This window comes from Rhinoraja longicauda, chromosome 9, assembly GCF_053455715.1.
Source record: "Rhinoraja longicauda isolate Sanriku21f chromosome 9, sRhiLon1.1, whole genome shotgun sequence".
Classification (NCBI taxonomy): domain Eukaryota; kingdom Metazoa; phylum Chordata; class Chondrichthyes; order Rajiformes; family Arhynchobatidae; genus Rhinoraja; species Rhinoraja longicauda.
Genome location: NC_135961.1, coordinates 2,177,460 through 2,197,937, shown reverse-complemented (window position 1 = coordinate 2,197,937; position 20,478 = coordinate 2,177,460). Strand labels below are relative to the sequence as shown.

Below are 20,478 nucleotides of genomic sequence, written 5' to 3'. Positions count from 1 at the left end.
ATTTGAGAACGTACTTTAATGCTAGCCATTTCTGACCACTGCAGGTATGTAGGTTACGTAGGAAAGAAAACTGCAGATGCTGGTTTAAATCGAAGGTAGACACCAGATGCTGGAGTAACATAGAAACATAGAAAATAGGTGCAGGAGTAGGCCATTCGGCCCTTCGAGCCTGCACCGCCATTCAATATGATCATGGCTGATCATTCAGCTCAGTAGCCTGTACCTGCCTTCTCTCCATACCCCCTGATCCCTTTAGCAAAAAGGGCCACATCTAACTCCCTCTTAAATATAGCCAATGAACTGGCCTCAACTACCTTCTGTGGCAGAGAATTCCACAGACTCACCACTCTCTGTGTGAAGAAATGTTTTCTCATCTCGGTCCTAAAAGACTTCCCCCTTATCCTTAAGCTGTGACCCCTGGTTCTGGACTCCCCCAACATCGGGAACAATCTTCCCGCATCTAGCCTCTCCAACCCCTTAAGAATTTTATATGTTTCTATAAGATCCCCCCTCAGTCTTCTAAATTCCAGCGAGTACAAGCCCAGTCTATCTAGTCTTTCCTCATATGTAAGTCCCGCCATCCCAGGGATCAATCTGGTGAACCTTCTCTGTACTCCCTCTAAGGCAAGAACGTCTTTCCTCAGGTTAGGAGACCAAAACTGCACACAATACTCCAGGTGCGGTCTCACCAAGGCCCTGTACAACTGCAGCAGAACCTCCCTGCTCCTAAACTCAAATCCTCTTGCTATGAATGCCAACATACCATTCGCTTTCTTCACTGCCTGCTGCACCTGCATGCTTGCTTTCAATGACTGGTGCACCATGACACCCAGGTCACGTTGCATCTCCCCTTCTCCCAATCGGTCACCATTCAGGTAATACTCTGCTTTCCTGTTCTTGCCGCCAAAGTGGATAACCTCACATTTATCCACATTATATTGCATCTGCCATGCATTTGCCCACTCGCCTAATCTATCCAAGTCACTCTGCAGCCTCCTAGCATCCTCCTCGCTGCCACCCAGCTTCGTGTCATCTGCAAACTTAGAGATGTTGCATTCAATTCCTTTGTCCAAATCATTAATATACACTGTAAATAACTGGGGTCCCAGCACTGAGCCTTGCGGTACCCCACTAGTCACTGCCTGCCATTCCGAAAAGGACCCGTTTATTCCTACTCTTTGCTTCCTGTCCGCCAACCAATTTTCTATCCACCTCAACACTGAACCCTCAATACCGTGTGCTTTAAGTTTGTACACCAATCTCCTATGTGGGACCTTGTCGAAGGCCTTCTGAAAGTCCAGATATAACACATCGACTGGTTCTCCCTTATCCACTCTACTAGTTACATCCTCGAAAAATTCTATAAGATTCGTCAGACATGATTTGCGTTTGGTAAATCCATGCTGACTTTGTCCGATGATTTCACCACTTTCCAAATGTAATGCTATCACATCTTTAATAACTGACTCTAGCATTTTCCCCACTACCGATGTTAGGCTAACTGGTCTATAATTCCCCGTTTTCTCTCTCCCTCCCTTTTTAAAAAGTGGGATTACATTAGCTACCCTCCAGTCCTCAGGAACTACTCCAGAATCTAAAGAGTTTTGAAAAATTATCACTAATGCATCCACTATTTCTGAGGCTACTTCCTTAAGCACTCTGGGATGCAGCCTATCTGGCCCTGGGGATTTATCTGCCTTTAATCCATTTAATTTACCTAACACCACTTCCCGACTAACCTGGATTTCCCTCAGTTCCTCCATCTCTTTAGACCCCCGGTCCCCCGCTATTTCCGGCAGACGGTTTATGTCTTCCTTAGTGAAGACAGAACCAAAGTATTTGTTCAATTGGTCTGCCATCTCCTTGTTCCCTATGATCAATTCACCTGTTTCCGACTGCAAGGGACCTACATTTGCCTTAATTAATCTTTTTCTCTTGACATATCTAACTCAGCGGGTCAGGCAGCATCTCTGGAGAACGGAATGGGTGAGTTTTCGGGTCGAGACCCTTCAGTCTGAAGAAGGGTCTTGACCCAAAACGTCACCCATTCCGTCTCTCCAGGTATGTAGGTTAATTGGCTTAGTATAATTGTAAATTGTCTCTAGTGTGTGTGTAGAGTAGTGTCAGTGTGGGGGAATCGCTGGTCGGCGTGGACTTGGTGTGCCGAAGAGCCTTTTTCCACACTGTATCTCTAAACAGGCGGCCCAGTGGCGCAGCGGTAGAGTTGCTGCCTTACAGTGCCAGATACCCGGGTTCGATCCCGACTACAGGCGCTGTCTGTACGCAGTTTGTACGTTCTCCCCGTGATCTGCGTGGGTTTTCTCTGAGATCTTTGGTTTCCTCGCACACTCCAAAGATGTACAGGTTTGTAGGTTAATTGGCTTGGTGTAAATGTAAATTGTCGCTGGTGTGTGTAGGGTAGTGCTCGTGTACGTGGACTCGCTGGTCTGAAGGGCCTATTTCTGCGCTGTATCTCTAAAACTAATATAAATGAAAATAAAAGGTGTGGAACATGTTGGACACCTACATGAACATCAGGCAAGTTAGGTGGCCCACACAGAGAACAACGAGTAATTGTTTGCCAACTGTATGGTCAAATCCCAGTGACGGATTACAATCTGTTAGATTTATTTTTTGCTTACCACATCAACTTGCCTAATCTATGAACCAGAGTGCCTGATGCCGAATTGAGAAATATTCTTGATCTTGTGATTCTGACATAGGATGCTGGGAGACACTAAATGCTGGAGTAACCCAGTGGGTCAGGCAGCATCTCTGGAGAGAAGGAATGGGTGACGTTTCGGGTCAAGACCCTTCTTCAGTCTGATGTCGGGGAGGGGATGGGACAAAGATAGGATGTAGTCGGAGACGGGAAGACTAGTGGGAGAGCTGGGAAAGGGGAGGGGGATAGAGAGGGAAAGCAGGGACTACCTGAAGTTAGAGAAGTCAATGTTCATACCGCTGGGGTGTAACCTGCCCAAGTGAAATACGAGATGCTGTTCCTCCAATTTGCGCTGGGCCTCACTCTGACAATGGAGGAGGCACCGGACAGAAAGGTCAGATTGGGAATGGGAGGGGAGTTGAAGTGCTGAGCCATTGGGAGATCAGGTTGGTTAAGGCGGACTGAGCGGAGGTGTTGAGCGAAATGATCCCCTGGTAATAAGGCATTTCCATTACTTCCAACCCCTATATGTTATTAAATGGAAGATAGACACAAAATGCTGGCGTAACTCAGCGGGACAGGCAGCATCTCTGGAGAGAAGGAATGGGTGACGTTTCGGGTCGAGACCTCTTCTCAGACATATGTTACTAAATGGATGAACAGCCTCAATGTCTTCATGTATAATTTGTGGCTGCCCTAAGTTGGTCATTGTTAAACAATGTCTTTTTGCAGCACGCCAAGGAGGAGGTGCTACAGAAGGAAGTAAGAGTCAAGATACTGAAAGACAATATAAATACAATTCTAAAGAAAATGCCACCTGCCGATCAGGAATTGATGACCAGGGACCTTCATGCTGTGCTGGAAAACTACAAGAAGCTTGGCGATCGGGTTGAAAGAAAATATTTGACTTTAAAGGTAAAAAATAATCATTACACAACTGTTGTCACTAATTTGATGCAGTATGGACATTTTCATTTTTATTCCTCTCCCTTTTACTCACTCGGCTAAATTTATTCACAAAGGACCAATGACTAAGGCATCAAACTGTAGTGATTTGGGGAACTGACCATTGCCTTGCAAAGGCCAAATATAAGCTGCCAGATGCCTTCTCATTCCTCCCCCTTGGACTATGACCCTAGCCCTGAACACCTGGCAATTGTTTTGCAGTCACAGATGTCTTTTTTTAAGAAGATCTTTATAATCTTAAGCAGTCTCCGAACCTCACACAACCCACTACTACTATTTCCAAAGATATACAAACAGGACTATAGACGGAGCTTTATTTCAGCTTGTTCTTGCCGCGCATAACGCTTTTTTAACTGTACCTTGACTCCATTCTTTCTCCTCTGGTTCATTCCCGTCCCTGCTGTACCTGCCTGCGTGCATGACAGTTCTGCACAAAAAGCTGGAGTAACTCAGTGGGTCAGACAGCATCACTGGAGAAAAGGAACAGATGACGTTTCGGGTCGAGACCCTTCAGATTCCAGTCCGACCCGAATCGTCACCTATTTCTTTACTCCAGAGATGCTGTCTGACCCGCTGAGTTACTCCAGCTTTTTGTATCTACAGTTTAAACCAGCATCTGCAGTTCCTTCCTATTCATGACAGTTATAGATAATCATAGATTGATACAGTGTGGAAACAGGCCCTTTTGCCCAACTCGCCCACACCGGCCAACAATGTCCCAGCTAGTCCCACTTGCCTGCGCTTAGTCCATAACCCTCCAAACCTGTCCTATCCCTGTACCTGTCCAACTGTTTCTTAAACGATGGGATAGTCCCAGCCTCAATTACCTCCTCTGACAGCTTGTTCCATACACGGGCGGCACGGTGGCGCAGCGGTAGAGTTGCTGCCTTACAGCGAATGCAGCGCCGGAGACTCAGGTTCGATCCTGACTACGGGCGCCGTCTGTACGGAGTTTGTACGTTCTCCCCGTGACCTGCGTGGGTTTTTTCCGAGATCTTCGGTTTCCTCCCACACCTGGGTGTCCTTGTACACCAGTCACTGAAAGTTAGCGTGCAGGTACAGCAGGCAGTGAAGAAAGCTAACATAACGAGAGGATTTCAGTACAGGAGTAAAGAGGTTCTTCTGCAGTTGTATATGGCCCTGGTAAGACTACATCTGGAGTATGGTGTACAGTTTTGGTCTCCTAATTTGAGGAAGGACATCCTTGTAATTGAAGCTTCACCTGGACACGATACCCACTGGTGTGGTCATTAGGGGTGCCAGCAGTTTCCCTGACTTCCCACATCCTGCAGGAGGCATTGTACCAACTTACCTGCCATCACCCCTGCATCTGAACCAATCATAAAATAACAAGTCTCGCTCCAAAGAGCTGATTGAAAGTTATCCTCCTATCTGCTTCGGACAGTCTCCTTGTCTCAGCCATTTTGCCAAAGGCTCGTCCTTGACCTCTCTCCCACAAGGCTGCTCTGCTATATTTTTACCTTGTTTTTATTTACTACTCAATTAACCAATTTGATGTTACAACCAGTCCAATGGTTACTTTTAAATTGCCATTATTAACTTAAATCATCTTTAAATTGGCCCGCCTCTTACTCCCACTGCCTTCAGCTGACGTGGCCTCTGGTCAGCCCGTAGTTAGCTAGGGAAGATGTGATCTGAAGAGGGAAACAATGTGGAGAGCTGGTAAAATGACTAGGGTGGAGAAAGGGAGCAAGGGAGGAGGGGAGTGTAAGTAGATGCTGGTATAGATGGGGATTGGCTGGTTCTACGGTCGAGGAAGGAACAGAGGGCTTCGAGACCATCCTTGTGGGGGATGGAAGTGTAGAGTGACTGGACATCCATGGTAAAGATGAGGGAGTGGGGGCCTGGGAACCGGAAGTTATCGAGGAGATGGAGAGCATGTGAGGTGTCTTGGACGTAGGTGGGGAGGGATTTAACCAATTTTACCGGAGTGTAAGTAGAAGTGACTTAAAATGAGAGAATTCAATGTTCATATCGCTGAGTTGTAAGTGAACCAAGCGAAGTACGAGGTGCTGTATTTCCCCCCCACCCACCCGCTACTTTCAGTCTGAGGAAATGTCCCGGCCCTAAACGTCACGCGTCCTTTTTCTCCAGAGATGCTGCCTGACCCGCTGAGTCACTCCAGCACCTTGTGTCCTGCTGCGGAGGACCATAATACTGACGATGCAGGAATCTATTTTTCACGCTTGTGGGTAGAATAGGATGGGCCACCATCATTTGGCACTTGCCATCCTTTCTTCTGCCTCTTTCAGCAAATGGCATTTGTGGAAGCAGGATTGACTTGTGATTATCCAACTCTAGGCACAAGAGCAATCGTCATATTTGCCTGGGGACTTTGACAATTTCTGTCAGAATCCAACTCAGAATCAGAATCACCTTTATTGTCATCCAAAAAACAAGTCTTTTGGACGAGATTTCGTCACCCACAGTCCAACAGTAAGAGCAATAAAATAAGCAATTACACAACCACAAACCAACACAAAACACAAAAAAAAAGAAACATCCATCGCAGCCTGACCGCGGGAGAAGACGGCAGGGGAAGAGAAAATACATTCTGGCCTTCCATCACAGTGAGGAGGTGACTGGAGGAGACTCAAGTCAAGTTTATTTGTCACATACAAATACACGATGTGCAGTGAAATGAAAGTGGCAATGCCTGCGGATTGTGCACAAAAAAGAATTACAGTTACAGCATATAAATAAAGTTAATAAAGTTAATATAGAGAAGACAAAATTTAGTGTCTGGTGTTATAATAGTTAACAGTCCTGATGGCCTGTGGGAAGAAACTCCGTCTCATCCTCTCCGTTTTCACAGCGTGACAGCGGAGGCGTTTGCCTGACCGTAGCACGCAGTGAAACAGTTTTACAATTTTACAGTTCTCCCCCCCCCCCCCCCACACACTTAGTACACAACCACAAAAAACACTACATCACATCTAAACACGACAGAAAACACAAAGACAAACGGACCGCAGGTAAGCCGCAGCTGCTAGGGCAGCGCCGCCATTTTTGATCCAAAAAAAAGTGACCCCCATCTGTAATTCAGTTCTCAGTAGGTTTCTTCCCTTGTACCTCTGCATAATTTGAAGTTCACTGCATCCTGGTGGACAGGCTACCAACTGTGTTGACTTGCGGAACTGAAGTTTTTGTCCCCGATCTAACAGGAACTCTTTTTACCCCCTTTGCCACAGGAGGTATGGTCTTGCTGGTGTGAGTTGCTTCATTACTTAGACTTGGAAAACAATTGGCTAAATAATTTGGAGGAGAAGTTGAGAGCGGCAGAGAATGTTCCGGACAACACCAAAGCTGTTAATGAGGCCCTCGAGGTAATTAATTTATGAACATTTCTCTGATTGAGCTTGAAAACAAAAACTATAATCAACTGTATATTAGCAGGTTCGATAGGGCATTATAACTTTAAGGTAAAGCACTTGCTGAAATTCATTCCTCGTACAAAATGGTTTCCTCGGTATTGAGAGATGAATTCGCTGAAACGTGAGATTCTGAGCCTCATTGGTGAGCCAGGGAGGTGGTTTACCAGGCTGGAGAACTGTGTGATATAATCTCAGGACAAGAGGTAAACCATTGGGGACTGAAATACCTTTTTAACGCAGTGTCAACCTTTGAATTTCTCTCGGGCTATCGTTTGATTAACTTTGCTTTTATTTTGGTATTATCGAGGTTTTCATTCTTGGGTTTCAGTCTGAAATGACACACACTGTTCTATTTCCATCATACAACATACAACATCAGCCCACAATGTCTGCGAAACATGATGCCAAGTTAGTCCCCTCTGCCTGCCCCCCTTGTCCCTCCCCCCTCCACCCCCTGCAGAGGAACAGGCCCCTCACCACAGGTGTCAGAGGTTATTGGGAGAAGGCAGGAGAATGGGGTTGGCAAGGAGAGATAGATAGATCTGCCATGATTGAATGGTGGAGTAGACTTGATGGGCCGAATGGCCTAATTCTTCTCCTATTCCTTATGAACACACAATGTGCTGGACATGGCCAGGTTAATTTCCTCTGCCTGCCTGTGATCCATATTCCTCCATTCACCTCATATCCAAAGATGTGTGTTAATGTTGCCAGCAAAAATCACACATGTATTCACGTTTAATAGTCGATAGTCATTCAATTGTCTAGTCTGGTAATAGTCAATTAATTATAATTTGTAGCCAACAGTGAACGTTCACTACTTATTTTCACAGAAAGTTCCTTTTTTCCCATGGAACTGTCCATTACTAGAGGGCATAGCTATAAGGTGAAAGGGGGAACGTTTCATGGTGGTGTGTGGGGTAAGTTTTGACACAGAGTAGCGAGAGCCTGGAATGCATTGCCGGGGGGTGGGGGGGTTGGTGAGGCGTATACACCAGTGGCATTTAAGAGGCTTTTGGATAGGCATGTGGAGGTGCAAGAAATAGAGGGATACGGATCATTTATAACTTGACATCATGTTTGGCACAATCATTGTTCCGTGTGCTGCACTGTGCTACGTTTATTGTATTCTTGTATGTTAAACTTGAGAGCACACAGAGTGGCGGGGGCTGGAAAGCATAATCCAGTGGTTTAGTTTAGTTTAGAGATACAGCGCGGAAACAGGCCCTTTCGGCCCACCGGGTCCGCGCCGCCCAGCGATCCCCGCACATTAACACTATCCTACACACACTAGGGACAATTTTTACATTTGCCCAGCCAATTAACCTACAAACCTGCACGTCTTTGGAGTGTGGGAGGAAACCGAAGATCTCGGAGAAAACACACGCAGGTCACGGGGAGAACGTACGAACTCCATACAAACAGCACCCGTAGTGGGGATGGAACCCGGGTCTCCGGCGCTGCATTCACTATAAGGCAGCAACTCTACCGCTGCACCACCGTGCCGCCCTAATGGTGGTGGAGGCAGATACGACAGTGGCGTTTAAGAGGCTTTTAGATAGGCACATGGAAGTGCAGGGCCATGTACAGGCATATGACATCAGTTTATCTAGGCATTGTGTTCACACAAACATTATGGGCCAAAGGGCCTGTCCCTGGGCTGCAATTTATGGTCATGACTCATGGTTTGACAATAGACACTAGGTGCAGGAGTAGGCCATTCGGCCCTTCGAGCCAGCACCGCCATTCAATGTGATCATGGCTGATCATTCTCAATCAGTACCCCGTTCCTGCCTTCTCCCCATACCCCCTGACTCCGCTGCTGACTCATCCAGGAGGGCTTTTTGTGCCAATATGTTGAAAGTCCAACAAGGGAGGGGGCGGTATTGGACTTAATCTTGGGAAATGAGGCCGGACAGGTGGCTGAAGTGTCAGTAGCAGAGCACTTTGGTGACAGTGATCACAATTCAGTGATATTTAAGGTGGTAATGGAAAAGGATAAAGAGGGACCAGAGGGAAAATTTCTAAATTGGGGCAAGGCCGATTTTAATCTGATAAGGCAGAAGTTGGCCCTGGTGGACTGGGATCAGCTTCTCGTGGGGAGGACCGCATCAGAACAGTGGGAGTCATTCAAAGGAATAATTGAAAAAGTACAGAGGAAGCATGTTCCCCTAAAGTTTAAGGGTGGGACAAACAAGTCCAAAGAACCTTAGATGTCGAACGATATAGTAGGATTGATTAAAAAAAAAAAGGGGGGCTTTTGGAAGGCATACAGAACTTAAGGCACAGACATCATTAGAGGAATACAGAAGGTGTAGGGCGGTTCTTAAAAAAGAAATTAGGAGAGCAAAAAGGGGCCATGAGATAGCACTAGCGGGCAAAATAAAAGAAAATCCCAAAGTGTTCTATAAGTATATCAAGGGTAAGAGGATAACGAGGGAAAGAGTGGGGCCCATCAGGGACCATAGTGGAAAGCTGTGTGTGGAGCCAGAGGATGTAGGAGATGTTTTAAATGAATTTTTTGCATCTGTTTTTACGAGGGAGGAGGACGATGCGGACTTAGAAATGGAGCAGGAGGGTTGTGATGTTCTTGAGCATATTGCTATTGACAGGGAGGCGGTGCTGGAGGCTCTGGCAGGCTTAAAAGTGGATAAGTCTCCGGGCCCTGACGAGATGTATCCCAGGATGCTGAGAGAGGCAAGGGAGGAGATTGTGGGGGCTCTGGCACAAATTTTCAGAGCCTCTCTTGCAACAGGGGATGTACCGGAGGACTGGAGGATAGCTAATGTGGTGCCATTATTTAAAAAGGGCAGTAGGGATAAACCTGGGAACTACATGCCGGTGAGTCTGACATCGGTGGTGGGGAAGCTGCTAGAAAAGATTCTGAGGGACAGAATCAGTCTTCACTTGGAGGATCGAGGGTTAATTAAGGATAGTCAACATGGCTTTGTTAATGGAAGGTCGTGTCTGACTAACTTGATTGAATTTTTTGAAGGGGTGACCAAGGAGGTAGATGGGGGTAGTGCAGTGGATGTGGTATACATGGATTTCAGTAAGGCTTTTGACAAGGTCCCACACAGGAGACTAGTCCAGAAGGTAAGAGCCCATGGGATCCAGGGCACCTTGGCAAAATGGATAAAAAACTGGCTTAGTGACAGAAGGCAGAGGGTGATGGTAGAAGGGTGCTTCTGTGACTGGAGGCCGGTGTCCAGTGGGGTGCCGCAGGGATCGGTGTTGGGTCCCTTACTGTTTGTAATCTACATTAATGATCTGGATGTCAACGTACAGGGCATGATCAGCAAGTTTGCAGATAACACAAAGGTAGGGGGGGTGGTGAATAGCGAGGAAGGGATCTGCAAGCTGCAGGAAGATATAGATGAGATGGTCAGATGGGCGGAGCAGTGGCAGATGGAATTTAATCCTGAAAAGTGCGAGGTGATGCACTTTGGCAGGAATAACTTTGAGAGGGAGTACACCATGAATGGAAGGACCCTAGGGAAGACAGGGGTACAGAGGGATCTTGGAGTACAGGTACACAAGTCCTTGAAGGCAGCAGGACAGGTGGACAGGGTGGTCAAAAAGGCATATGGGTTACTGGCCTTCATTAGCCGGGGCATCGAATATAAAAGTAGGGGGGTAATGATGGAATTGTACAGAACACTGGTGAGGCCACAGCTGGAGTATTGTGTACAGTTCTGGTCACCACATTATAGAAAGGATGTGATAGCTTTGGAGAGGGTGCAGAAGAGATTCACCAGGATGCTGCCAGGGATGAAGGGCCTCGGCTATGAGGAGAGACTGAGCAGACTGGGGTTGTTTTCCCTGGAGCAGAGAAGGCTGAGAGGGGACATGATCGAGGTGTACAAGATCATGAGGGGCATAGATAAGGTAGATGGCTGGGAACTTCTTCCACTGGTGGAAGGTTCAACAACGAGGGGACATAGATACAGGGTAAGGGGAGGGAGGTTTTGGGGGGATGTGAGAAAGAACTTTTTCACCCAGAGGGTGGTTGGAATCTGGAACTCACTGCCTGTGGTGGTGGTGGAGGCGGGAACACTCACAACGTTTAAGAGGCATTTGGATGGGCACTTGAAATGCTACAACATTCAGGGCTACGGTCCGAATGCGGGAAAATGGGATTAAAATTAGACTGTGTTTGGTAACGGGCGGCACGGACACGACGGGCCGAAGGGCCTCTTTCTGTGCTGTAGGACTCTATGACTCTACAATAGACAATAGGTGCAGGAGTAGGCCATTCGGCCCTTCCAGCCAGCACCGCCATTCAATGTGATCATGGCTGATCATTCTCAATCAGTACCCTGTTCCTGCCTTCTCCCCATACCCCCTGACTCCGCTATCCTTAAGAGCTCTATCTAGCTCTCTCTTGAATGCATTCAGAGAATTGGCCTCCACTGCCTTCTGAGGCAGAGAATTCCACAGATTCACAGCTCTCTGACTGAAAAAGTTTTTTCTCATCTCCGTTCTAAATGGCCTACCCCTTATTCTTAAACTGTGGCCCCTGATTCTGGACTCCCCCAACATTGGGAACATGTTTCCTGCCTCTAACGTGTCCAACCCCTTAATAATCTTATACGTTTCGATACGAACCCCTCTCATCCTTCTAAATTCCAGTGTATACAAGCCTAGTCGCTCCAGTCTTTCAACATACGACAGTCCCGCCATTCTGGGAATTCTATACTTGGAGATTGTGTTTCTTGGAGATCTGTTTTACCAGGTGGGCTTTCAGAATGCTGTCCAGTGAATCCAATGTAACCCTGTGTGCATTTGCAGTTGTGTTACATGTACTGGTGATGCTATGGTTAAAAATATTCTGTTCAGCATCTTATTCCACTGAGGTCAAGAAGTGCTTTGTATTTTTGAACCAGTTTGCTGATTTTTCTGTGACCAAGAAGGTTCCCATGACTTCAGCTATTCATTGCCCTTTCTTAACTTAACTTCTGACATGACTTGGCTGGGACAAGCATTTAAATTGCTCTCCTCTGCACTTTATTCCCCACCCGTCAGTCCCTCGAGTCTGTGCTACGCCATCCAGCTGATAACCGAACACAGATCCGTGAACTGGGCCAGACACTGATTGATGGTGGAATTCTGGATGAACTTATAAGTGAAAAGCTGGAGGTATTCAATGCTCGCTACGACGAGTTGAGTCACCAGGTAGGAGATCCTCAACCATCAGTTGTTCTGAGCTGGTAATAGTGAAAATGCTTAACACTTTTGTATGTCCACTAGACCAAGTGGACCCGTTGGGCCCACACCTCTCCTGCATTGGTGCAGCACCCTCCTCATCCCTCCCTCCCTCCCTCCCTCCCTCCCTCCCTCCCTCCCTCCCTCCCTCCTCTCCCCAACCCCATTTCCCTCCCCTCTTTCCATCTCCCTCAACCCCGTTACCCTCCCTCCCTCTCCCTCCACCCCTCTCCCTCCCCCCTCCCTCCCTAGGAGATAGATTTAAACTTTAAAATGTGAATAACTTTAAAAATATAACACCAATTGTAATGAAACTTCTTCCATTAGCACCAAAGGGACGACGGTGAGTAAGGTGGGCCTAAAATTGTTGCGCTATCGTGTACCGTATTGGCTGTAGTTCAGGAACAAACAAACAAACAAGAGTTTTAATATATAGATAGCATTTCACAGGCATTCAAAGGGGGAAGTATTTTACTGTATGTTTCTACATTTTAATCTCCTGTTGAATTCAACCAATATTTCATGAACTTGCTAGCCCTGTAAATGTGCTTTAAACTTAAATTCAATAAACAAGAGTTGTATAAGATGTTGGTGGGACCACATTTAGAACATTATGTTCAATCCTGGGAACCATGTTATAGGAAAGATATTGTCAAGCTTGAAAGGGTTCAGAAAAGATTTACAAGGATGTTGCCAGGACTAGAGGGTGTGAGCTATAGGGAGAGGTTGAGTAGGTTGGTAGGTCTCTATTCCATGGAGCGCAGGGGGATGAGGGGAGATCTTATAGAGGTGTACAAAATCATGAGAGGAATAGATCGGGTAGATGCACAGAGTCTCTTGCTCAGAGTAGAGGAATCAAGGACCAGAGGACATAGGTTCAAGGTGAAGGGGAAAATATTTAATAGGAATCCGAGGGGTAACTTTTTCACACAGAGGGTGGTGGGTGTATGGAGCAAGCTGCCAGAGGAGGTAGTTGAGGCTGGGACAGTACCATTGTTTAAGAAACAGTTGGACAGGTACATGGATAGGACAGGTTTGGAGGGATATGGACCAAGCGCAGGCAAGTGGGACTAGGGTAGCTGGGACATTGTTGGCCGGTGTGGGTGAGTTGGGCCGAAGGGCCTGTTTCCACACTGTATCACTCTGTGACTCTATGAAGGGCCTGTTTCCACACTGTATCACTCTGTGACTCTATGAAGGGCCTGTTTCCACACTGTATCACTCTGTGACTCTATGAAGGGCCTGTTTCCACACTGTATCACTCTGTGACTCTATGACAATAAAATACAGCAGCTTCATGATAAAGGAAATTTCAGAATTTTGTTTTGGAAATTCGATTAACATTAAAATGATTATTTTTTTTGTGCTGTGTCTCCCCTGGAGGAAAGCTTTGTGTGCTCATTGGAACAATAATAATTTCCAAATAATGTATTATCTCATGGGTCCATGTTTAACATCAGAGTATGTCCGCAACGTGAGTGGTCCAGGTTAACTGCGACTCAGTCAGTTTCTCATGATAGATGAGGCTCACTGGACAACCTCGAAGACTAATGGGGTTTCCGTTTTGGTGTGTTCTGACCATTACCACACCACAAATTCACTGATCATCATCTGTACAGGCAAAAACAAAATGTTTTGTTCCTGCTTTGGGCGCACAGTGGCCCAGCCGTAGAGTTGCAGCCTTGCGGTGCCAGAAAGCCGAGTTCAATCCTGACCACGGGAGTTGTATATACAGTGTTTGTACGTTCTCCCTGTGACCCCATGGGTTTTCTCCGGGTGTCATAGAGTCACATAGTGTGGAATCAGACCCCAAGGCCCACTTTCCCACACTGTCCAACATATCCCATCTACACCTGTCCCACCTGCCTGCGTTTGGCCCATATCCCTCCAAACCTACCTCATCTGGCAGCTAGGTCCTTACATCCACCACCATTTGTGTAAAAGAGTTACTCGTCATGGTCCTATTAAATCTATCCCCCCTCACCTTAAACCTATGTTGTTTCCCTACTCTGTACATTTACCAGATCTATTCCACTCTTGATTTTGTACACTTCTATGAGATCACCCCTCATCATCCTGCGCTCCAAGGAATAGAGTCCTAGCCTGCTCAACCTCTCCCTATATCTCGCACAGGCACTCGAGTCCTGGCAACATCCTCTTAAACATCTGCACCCTTTTCAGCATGACAGCATCTTTCTTATGATATGGTGCCTAAAACTAAACACAATGCTCTAAATGTGACCTCACCAACGTCTTAGTTAACTGCAACATGACCCCCAACTTCTATACTCAATACTCTTGACTGATGAAGGCCAATGTGCCAAAAGCCTTTTTGACCATCTTATGGTGTGGTGCCACTTTCAACGAATTATGTACGTATACTCCTAGATCTCTCTGCTCTACAACTCCGCTTGCTCCTGTTTTCTCCCAATAGACAATAGACAATAGACAATAGGTGCAGGAGTAGGCCATTCAGCCCTTCGAGCCAGCACCGCCATTCAATGCGATCATGGCTGATCACTCTCAATCAGTACCCCGTTCCTGCCTTCTCCCCATACCCCCTCACTCCGCTATCCTTAAGACGTGAAAGTTTGTGAGTTAATTGGCATCTGTAAGGTATAAATTGTCCCTAGTGTGTGGATAGTGCTAGTGTAGGGTGTGATCGCTGGTTGGCGCTGAGCAGGTGGGCTAAAGGGCCTGTTTCCATCCTGTACAGATTGAACGTGATATTCCAGTAACCGATGGTCTGACACCCCACCCCCTTCCCTATATTTTTTAGGTTTAGATTTAGAGATACAGTGCGGAAACAGGCCCTTCGGCCCACCGGGTCCGCGCCGCCCAGCGATCCCCGCACATTAACACTATCCTACACCCACTAGGGACAATTTTTACATTTGCCCAGCCAATTAACCTACATACCTGCACGTCTTTGGAGTGTGGGAGGAAACCGAAGATCTTGGAGAAAACCCATGCAGGTCACGGGGAGAACATGCAAACTCCGTACAGACGGCGCCCGTAGTCAGGATCGAACCTGAGTCTCCGGCGCTGCATTCGCTGTAAGGCAGCAACTCTACCGCTGCGCCACCGTGCCGACAGAATTGGGAGAACAGTTGAAATTCCCTCAGTGGCCATTCTTTCCGGTTGATCTTTCTGTTCATGTCCATCTGTCGCAAAAGAGTTATTTGTTTACACCTAAACATTGCAATCCCTCCTTGACCTTGTCTAATTCTCTCTCTGCCGGTTCAATGATTAGGTATTCCGTGTTTCAACGCTGCCTGGCCCTCATGCACCACCCAACAACCCCTCCCACCATTCTGTTCGATTTTCCTCTTGCCCTCTGGAGCTCTGAACTTCCTGTCAAGCCTTGTCTAATTTACTGGGCACCTTTAAAAGGCTGGGTCTCAAAATCTCTTTCCAACTCTGCTCTCAATCTTCTCTCCTAACTGTTTAGTAAACACAGTAAACTCTTAATTAATGATCCCCGTATGATGAATTTTGCACATAGCGGATGGGCCTGCCGACCCATCACCGTGTCCCACCGTCTCCCGGGCCGCTTAGAGACCTGGCTTCCGACTCCACTCCCGACCCGTTGGATACACCAGCGAGCCCTACTTCACTCATCGCACAGTCTAGTGATGCGCCTGATGTTGCGGCTCACGTAGTAGCCCCTGGGGACAGCACTGTCTTCAGGCCGCCGCCATCGACAGGACACGCTCGGTCTCCGTGGGGCTTCCTCCCCTCCTTATCCGCTCCCCGCTCAACCGCTGCCACCTGCTTCTCCGACAGCAGGCTCAGTTTAGGTCTGAAGGAGGGTCTCGACCTGAAACGTCACCCATTCCTTCTCTCCAGAGATGCTGCCTGTCCCCGCTGAATTACTCCAGCCTTTTGTGTCTATCTTTAATTTAATTTAGTTTCGTTTGGCGATACAGCAACTCTACCACTTCACCACTGTGCCGCCCATTTAGAAATACCGCGCGGAAACAGGCCCTTCGGCCCACCGAGTCCGCACCGACCAGCGATCCCCGCACACTAACACTATCCTACACACACTAAGGACAATTTATATTTATACCAAGCCAATGAATCTACAAACTTGTACGTCTTTGGAGTGTGGGAAGACACCAAAGATCGTGTGTGCGTGTACGTGTTTACAGAAGTCAGTATTTTGCTGAATATGGCTTTTTGTTTGAAGGAATTTAATTTTATGTCTCAGTTCACCAGGTTGAGATTGTGGATAATGTTCTGGGGAAATTCTCCAGTTCAACTTTGAATAAGGATTGCTGATGTGAGATTGTTAATGATCTGTTGTCTGTCTCCTTGTTTGTTCTAAAGGCGGTGAGCAAGCAGATCTATCTGGAGCAGCGCTCACAAATGTTTCAAGAGAATGAACATAGAATGCATGACCTGCAGGAGTCACTTGGACAACTGGATAAGCAGTTAACTTCATATCTGACCGATCGTATTGATGCCTTGCAGATGCCACAGGAAGCTCAGGTTAAAGAAGTTATATTTTCAGTGTGTGCAATGAGTGACGTTATCAGGAAAATCCTTTTTCTGGAGTTTCTGAGGTCATCAAAAGGACGTGCTTTTATGTAGCGTCTGAAGTAAAAATCCACAAGATATTGAGCTGCTAAACAGTTAAAACCTGCACTGAGTTTCACAGATAATGCTCAGGCAAATGCCAAACACCTGGTTAAAGTATTGGACTTTGCGGATGACACAAAGCTGGGTGGCAGGGTGAGCTGCGAGGAGGATGCTATGAGGCTGCAGGGTGACTTGCATAGAAGGATGAGAGGGGACCTTATAGAAACATATCGAAAAGTAAGCATGCCAGGCACAGCAGGCAGTGAAGAAAGCTAATGGCATGTTGGCCTTCATTGCGAGAGGATTTGAGTTTAGGAGCAAGGAGGTCCTACTGCAGTTGTACAGGGCCCTGCTGAGACCACACATTGAGACCAAATCCTTCTCTGTTCTTCACTGGAGTTTAGAAGGATGAGAGGGGATCTTTTTGGAGACATATAAAATTATAAAAAGACTGGAGAAGCTAGATGCAGGAAAAATATTCCCAATGTTGGGGGAGTCCAGAACCAGGGGCCACAGCCTAAGAATAAAGGGGAGGCCATTTAAAACTGAGGTGAGAAGAAACTTTTTCACCCAGAGAGTTGTGAATTTGTGGAATTCTCTGCCACAGAAGGCAGTGGAGGCCAATTCACTGGATGAATTTAACATATAACATATAACAACTACAGCATGGAAACAGGCCTGTCCGGCCCTACCAGTCCACGCCGACCATTCTCCCTGACCTAGTCTCATCTACCTGCACTCAGACCATAACCCTCCAATCCCCTCCTATCCATATACCTATCCAATTTACTCTTAAATAATAAAATCGAGCCAGCCTCCACCACTTCCTCCGGAAGCCCATTCCATACAGCCACAACCCTCTGAGTAAAGAAGTTCCCCCTCATGTTACCCCTAAACCTTTGTCCCTCAATTCTGAAGCTATGTCCCCTTGTTGGAATCTTCCCCACTCTCAAAGGGAAAAGCCTACCCACGTCAACTCTGTCCGTCCCTCTCAAAATTTTAAAAACCTCTATCAAGTCCCCCCTCAACCTTCTACGCTCCAAAGAATAAAGACCCAACCTGTTCAACCTCTCTCTGTAGCCTAAGTGCTGAAACCCAGGCAACATTCTAGTAAATCTCCTCTGTACCCTCTCCATTTTGTCGACATCCTTCCTATAATTTGGCGACCAGAACTGCACACCATACTCCAGATTCGGCCTCACCAATGCCCTGTACAATTTCAACATTACATCCCAACTTCTATACTCGATGCTCTGATTTATAAAGGCAAGCATACCAAACGCCTTCTTCACCACCCTATCCACATGAGATTCCACCTTCAGGGAACAATGCACAGTTATTCCCAGATCCCTCTGTTCCACTGCATTCCTCAATTCCCTACCATTTACCCTGTACGTCCTATTTTGATTTGAGAGATAGATTTTTGAAGAGAGATAGATAGAGCTCTAGGGGCTAGTGGAATCAAGGGATATGGGGAGAAGGCAGGCACGGGTTACTGATTGTGGACGATCAGCCATGATCACAATGAATGGTGGTGCTGGCTCGAAGGGCCGAATGGCCTCCTCCTGCACCTATTTTCTATATTTTTTCTATGTTTCTAATAATAGTGCAATAATGACAATAATAATCTATGTAATTCAGAGTTTATTTGAGGTTGTAGTGTTTAATAGCCTAATGGCTGTCGGGAAGAAGCTGTTCCTGAACCTGGACGTTACAGTTTTCAGGCTCCTGTACCTCCTTCCCGATGCCAGGGGTGAAATCAGTGTGTGGCCAGGGTGGTGTGGGTCTCTGACGATGCCGGCTGCCATTTTGAGGAAGTGAATCTGGTGCCTTAAAAGCCACCCTTCGATGGTGGGGAGGTCAGAACCCCTGATGGGCCGGGCAGTGTTCACCACTGTTTCCAGTCTTCTTCGATCCTGGACATTCAAGTTGCTGAACCAGGCCGTGATGCAACCAGTCAATATGCTCTCTACAGTACACCTGTCAAGTCAAGTCTAGTGCAGTGAAATGAAAGTGGCAACGCCTGCGGATTGTGCTAAAATTATAAAACCGAATAGAATTTTTTTTTAAAAGACAACACAAAAAAATTAAGTAATACAATAAATTAGTCCCTGGTGATATAAGAGTTAACTTTAGAAGTTAAAGAGAATCCCCTCAGACATAGCAAATCTCCATAATCTTCTCTGGAAGTAGTAGAGGTGTTGATGGACTTTCTTTATAATTCGGCAGAACCCATGGTCAGGATCAAACCAGGGTCTTTGGCGCTGTGAGGCTGCGCCACCGTGCCGCCCACAATATTATTGGTAGGATTTTGAGTGCAAATTGGCAGCTGTGCTTTTATCAGAATTTAAAACAAAGCATTGGCTGTAAAACTCTTGGGGATGATGTCAGTTGAAAAAGGTGCTACATAATAGACAATAGACAATAGACAATAGGTGCAGGAGTAGGCCATTCGGCCCTTCGAGCCAGAACCGCCATTCAATGTGATCATGGCTGATCATTCTCAATCGGTACCCCGTTCCTGCCTTCTCCCCATACCCCCTGACTCCGCTATCCTTAAGAGCTCTATCTAGCTCTCTCTTGAATGCATTCAGAGAATTGGCCTCCACTGCCTTCTGAGGCAGAGAATTCCACAGATTCACAACTCTGACTGAAAACGTTTTTCCTCATCTCCGTTCTAAATGGCCTACCCCTTATTCTTAAACTGTGGCCCCTTGTTCTGGACTCCTCCAACATTGGGAACATGTTTCCTGCCTCTAACGTGTCCAACCCCTTAATAATCTTATACGTTTCGATAAGATCCCCTCTCATCCTTCTAAATTCCTGTGTATACAAGCCTAGTCGCTCCAGTCTTTCAACATATGACAGTCCCGCCATTCCGGGAATCAACCTAGTAAACCTACGCTGCACGCCCTTAATAATTGTAAATCAGTCTTTTTAACTGATGCATGTGGGAAATTATGACCTGTGTTTTGTCAGATGAGGATTACCTGCATGGCAAAAATAGGTTTCTTCAGATTTTGGTATTAATTGACACTCTCTTTATGTATGAAGATAGACACAAAATGCTGGAGTAACTCAGCAGGTCAGACGACATCTCTGGACAAAAAGAATCGATGACGTGTCGGGTCGAGACCATTCTTCAGTCTGATGTTTCCATTCCCTTAAATGTGATCCCACCACTGGTCATATCTTCCCATCCCCACAACTTTCTACCTCCCTTGCAACTCCTCGGTTCACTCATCCCGTCCCTTCCCACCCAAGCCACCTCCTCCCCAGTTACCGTTTCACCGAACACTTGCACTCGGTGGTCTCGACCCGAAACTTTTCTCCAGACATGCTGCCTGATCCGCTGAGTTGCTCCAGCTTTTTGTGTCTATCTTCGGTTTAAACCAGCACCTGCAGTTCCCCTGTTACACACTCTTTTTATGCATTGTCCTTATGGCGCAGGCTTACAACACTGACGTCTATATACTAAAACTCTCGTTTGTTTGTTTGTTTGTTTGTTCCTGAACTGCAGCCAAAACGGTACACGATAGCGCGACAATTTTAGGCCCACCTTACTCACCGTTGTCCCATTGGTGCTAATGGAAGAAGTTTCATTGAAATCGGTGTAATATTTTAATAATAATAATAATAATACATTTATTTTATATAGCGCTTTTC

At 46.5% G+C, this 20,478-nt stretch overlaps 1 protein-coding gene across 6 annotated transcripts in view; it reads left to right on the top strand.

Moving 5' to 3' along the window:
* The window catches only part of LOC144596441 (utrophin-like), a 401,591-nt gene that overhangs the window by 157,050 nt on the left and 224,063 nt on the right, over nucleotides 1–20,478 (top strand). For all 6 annotated transcript variants that reach the window (XM_078404693.1, XM_078404692.1, XM_078404691.1 and 3 more), the window contains 4 exons: nucleotides 3,395–3,577; nucleotides 6,841–6,975; nucleotides 12,049–12,198; nucleotides 16,561–16,722. In XM_078404693.1, coding sequence (XP_078260819.1) covers nucleotides 3,395–3,577; nucleotides 6,841–6,975; nucleotides 12,049–12,198; nucleotides 16,561–16,722 — 630 coding nt within the window. The remainder of the gene's footprint in view (nucleotides 1–3,394; nucleotides 3,578–6,840; nucleotides 6,976–12,048; nucleotides 12,199–16,560; nucleotides 16,723–20,478) is intronic.